Genomic DNA, 2,054 nt, shown 5'->3' on the forward strand with positions numbered 1-2,054 from the left:
ACACTCACACAGTCCTTTCATTTGCGGTAACTACTTGAACTGTGAAACACACACTCACTTACATACACACACATGTAGATACACATACATAAATATACATGTGTTATGTCTTCACGAATCACTTATGTTTATGTGTTTTTGTGTCTGTATGTGTTTATGTGTATGTATGTGTTTATGGGCATATATGTATGTAAATATATATATATGTATATATGTATGTAAGTATGTAGTGGTCTGTGTATGCGTAAGCTGAAAAAGAAACTAAACAAATAAAAATGTTTTACGGGACGTCCCGAACAAATAGTTTTACTTTTCTGAGATCGTAGAATCGCCGTGTTTTGAAATATCGGCTATTATAAATTATAAAATTAACGAAGAAGTTGGGGTGGGGGAAACCGAGAGATTCCGTTTTATATGTGGCAGCAATTCCGAAATTTGCCGAATTCTGAAAGGTTAAAATTCGGAGCAGAACATGTCTTGACATGCTTTTCTAATCTCGAAACAGAAAATATGGGAATCATGAAGTTTCGTACGATTTCCTCGCCTTTTTAACGTGTTTCTTAATTTTTTAACATCAAGCAAATATATCTAATATGATAAATTAAAATTATAAATTGAAAAGACAACAAATTAACGTTACAAATTAAGGTACTTTAAATTTATATAGATCTTTAATTAACTCCACAAACCGGACGTGGGATTCGAACCCAAGAATGTTTACATTTTTCTTCTTCAACACGTAACAATGGTTAGGGCTTTGCTTTGTTGTATTTTATTGTTTATATCATAGCTTATTGTTAATCAGATTTAAGAATCATCATGTTTAGTTTATATTTAATATTAAACTGCCTTATAACGGTCAGCTGTACTACTTTATTTGATAATGTCGATTTATACCGTTTTAAAGAAGGCGAACAGCATTACGATCTTATCAATCAACGAAGTGCCCTTCCTGATTATGGACGGTGTTGGACTAACACTATTAATTCGATTATTACCGGTTGTAAGAAAGTTACCGATAAGATCCAGACACGTCTATCACTTTTATACCTCAATTGTTTCCTCGAAGGACAAAAGCGCATGTATTACCCGTGTCCACCTGACCAACCCATCGATATATGCACACAGAACATGACCGAAGGTGATCGAGCGAGTCTGGCCACTTTTTTCATTCATACTCAGAACATTTGTTATTTTCTGGAAATTAAATATTGGAACCAACACACAGAAAGGACAATCCAAAAATTATCTGATACATCTGAAGACATCGCTACCCAGTTAGAACAATCGTTTGAACTCCAGAATGATATGGTAAAGAAACAAATCGAAACAGTAATCAATCAAAAAGAAATATTGGACCAAACAATCAATTTAAATGGGACAATATTTTCCACATCTTCCAACATAGCAAAGACACTTCTGGAATTCCAACGTATAACACTTGAACAAACTATTTCCACTAAAGATATCTTCTCACGGGTAGCCAAACTCAACAATGTATTTATTGAAGTAATATCTGATATTTATTCTGTTGTTTTCTACTTGTTCGTGTTTTTACTCTGTTATTTATCAACCTCCACACCAAGAACTGCTAAAGCTCGACTATCCTTATTTGTCGTAATAATTTTTAATTTTGCCTCAGAAAAGCTTATGGTTTATTATAAAAATTTACCCAACTCCGAAGGCATCATAAATGAAATCAATTTCGTAAGTTAAAAATATATTTCAAAATAATATAAACTTCTTAATCCGTTTCCCTTTCGGGTAGAGACGGACTATATGTAATCTGAACCTTTCCCCCCTTTATTTATTAATTTTTTTACGGAATCCCACGTTTTAGGCTATGGAGATTCCGATTCTGAAAAAAAATTTTTTGAAAAATTCCCCCCCCCCCACCAAACAGGCTATTTACATGCTAGAAATAACAGCCAAATCTCACAAAACTAGTGTTAGGTTTAGGGTTAGGGTTAGGGTCAGGGTTAGGGTTAAGGTTAGAGTCAGGGTTAGGGTTAGGGTTTGAGTTAGGGTTAGGTTTACCCTGTGGATCTATATAA

General features: G+C 33.8%; 1 protein-coding gene across 2 annotated transcripts in view; it reads left to right on the forward strand.

The window, feature by feature from the left end:
* The first annotated feature begins 555 nt into the window (after positions 1 to 555).
* LOC106872722 (uncharacterized) overlaps positions 556 to 2,054 on the forward strand; it is a 10,918-nt gene continuing 9,419 nt past the window's right edge. The window contains exon 1 of one of the 2 annotated variants that reach the window (XM_052967525.1): positions 556 to 1,509. In XM_052967525.1, the coding sequence (XP_052823485.1) occupies positions 820 to 1,509 (690 nt within the window). In that variant the 5' untranslated portion in view covers positions 556 to 819. Of the gene's footprint in view, positions 1,708 to 2,054 lie in introns of both variants that reach the window. The other variant, XM_014919808.2, reaches the window with a different exon arrangement.

This window comes from Octopus bimaculoides, chromosome 4 (genome assembly GCF_001194135.2).
Source record: "Octopus bimaculoides isolate UCB-OBI-ISO-001 chromosome 4, ASM119413v2, whole genome shotgun sequence".
Lineage (NCBI taxonomy): Eukaryota > Metazoa > Mollusca > Cephalopoda > Octopoda > Octopodidae > Octopus > Octopus bimaculoides.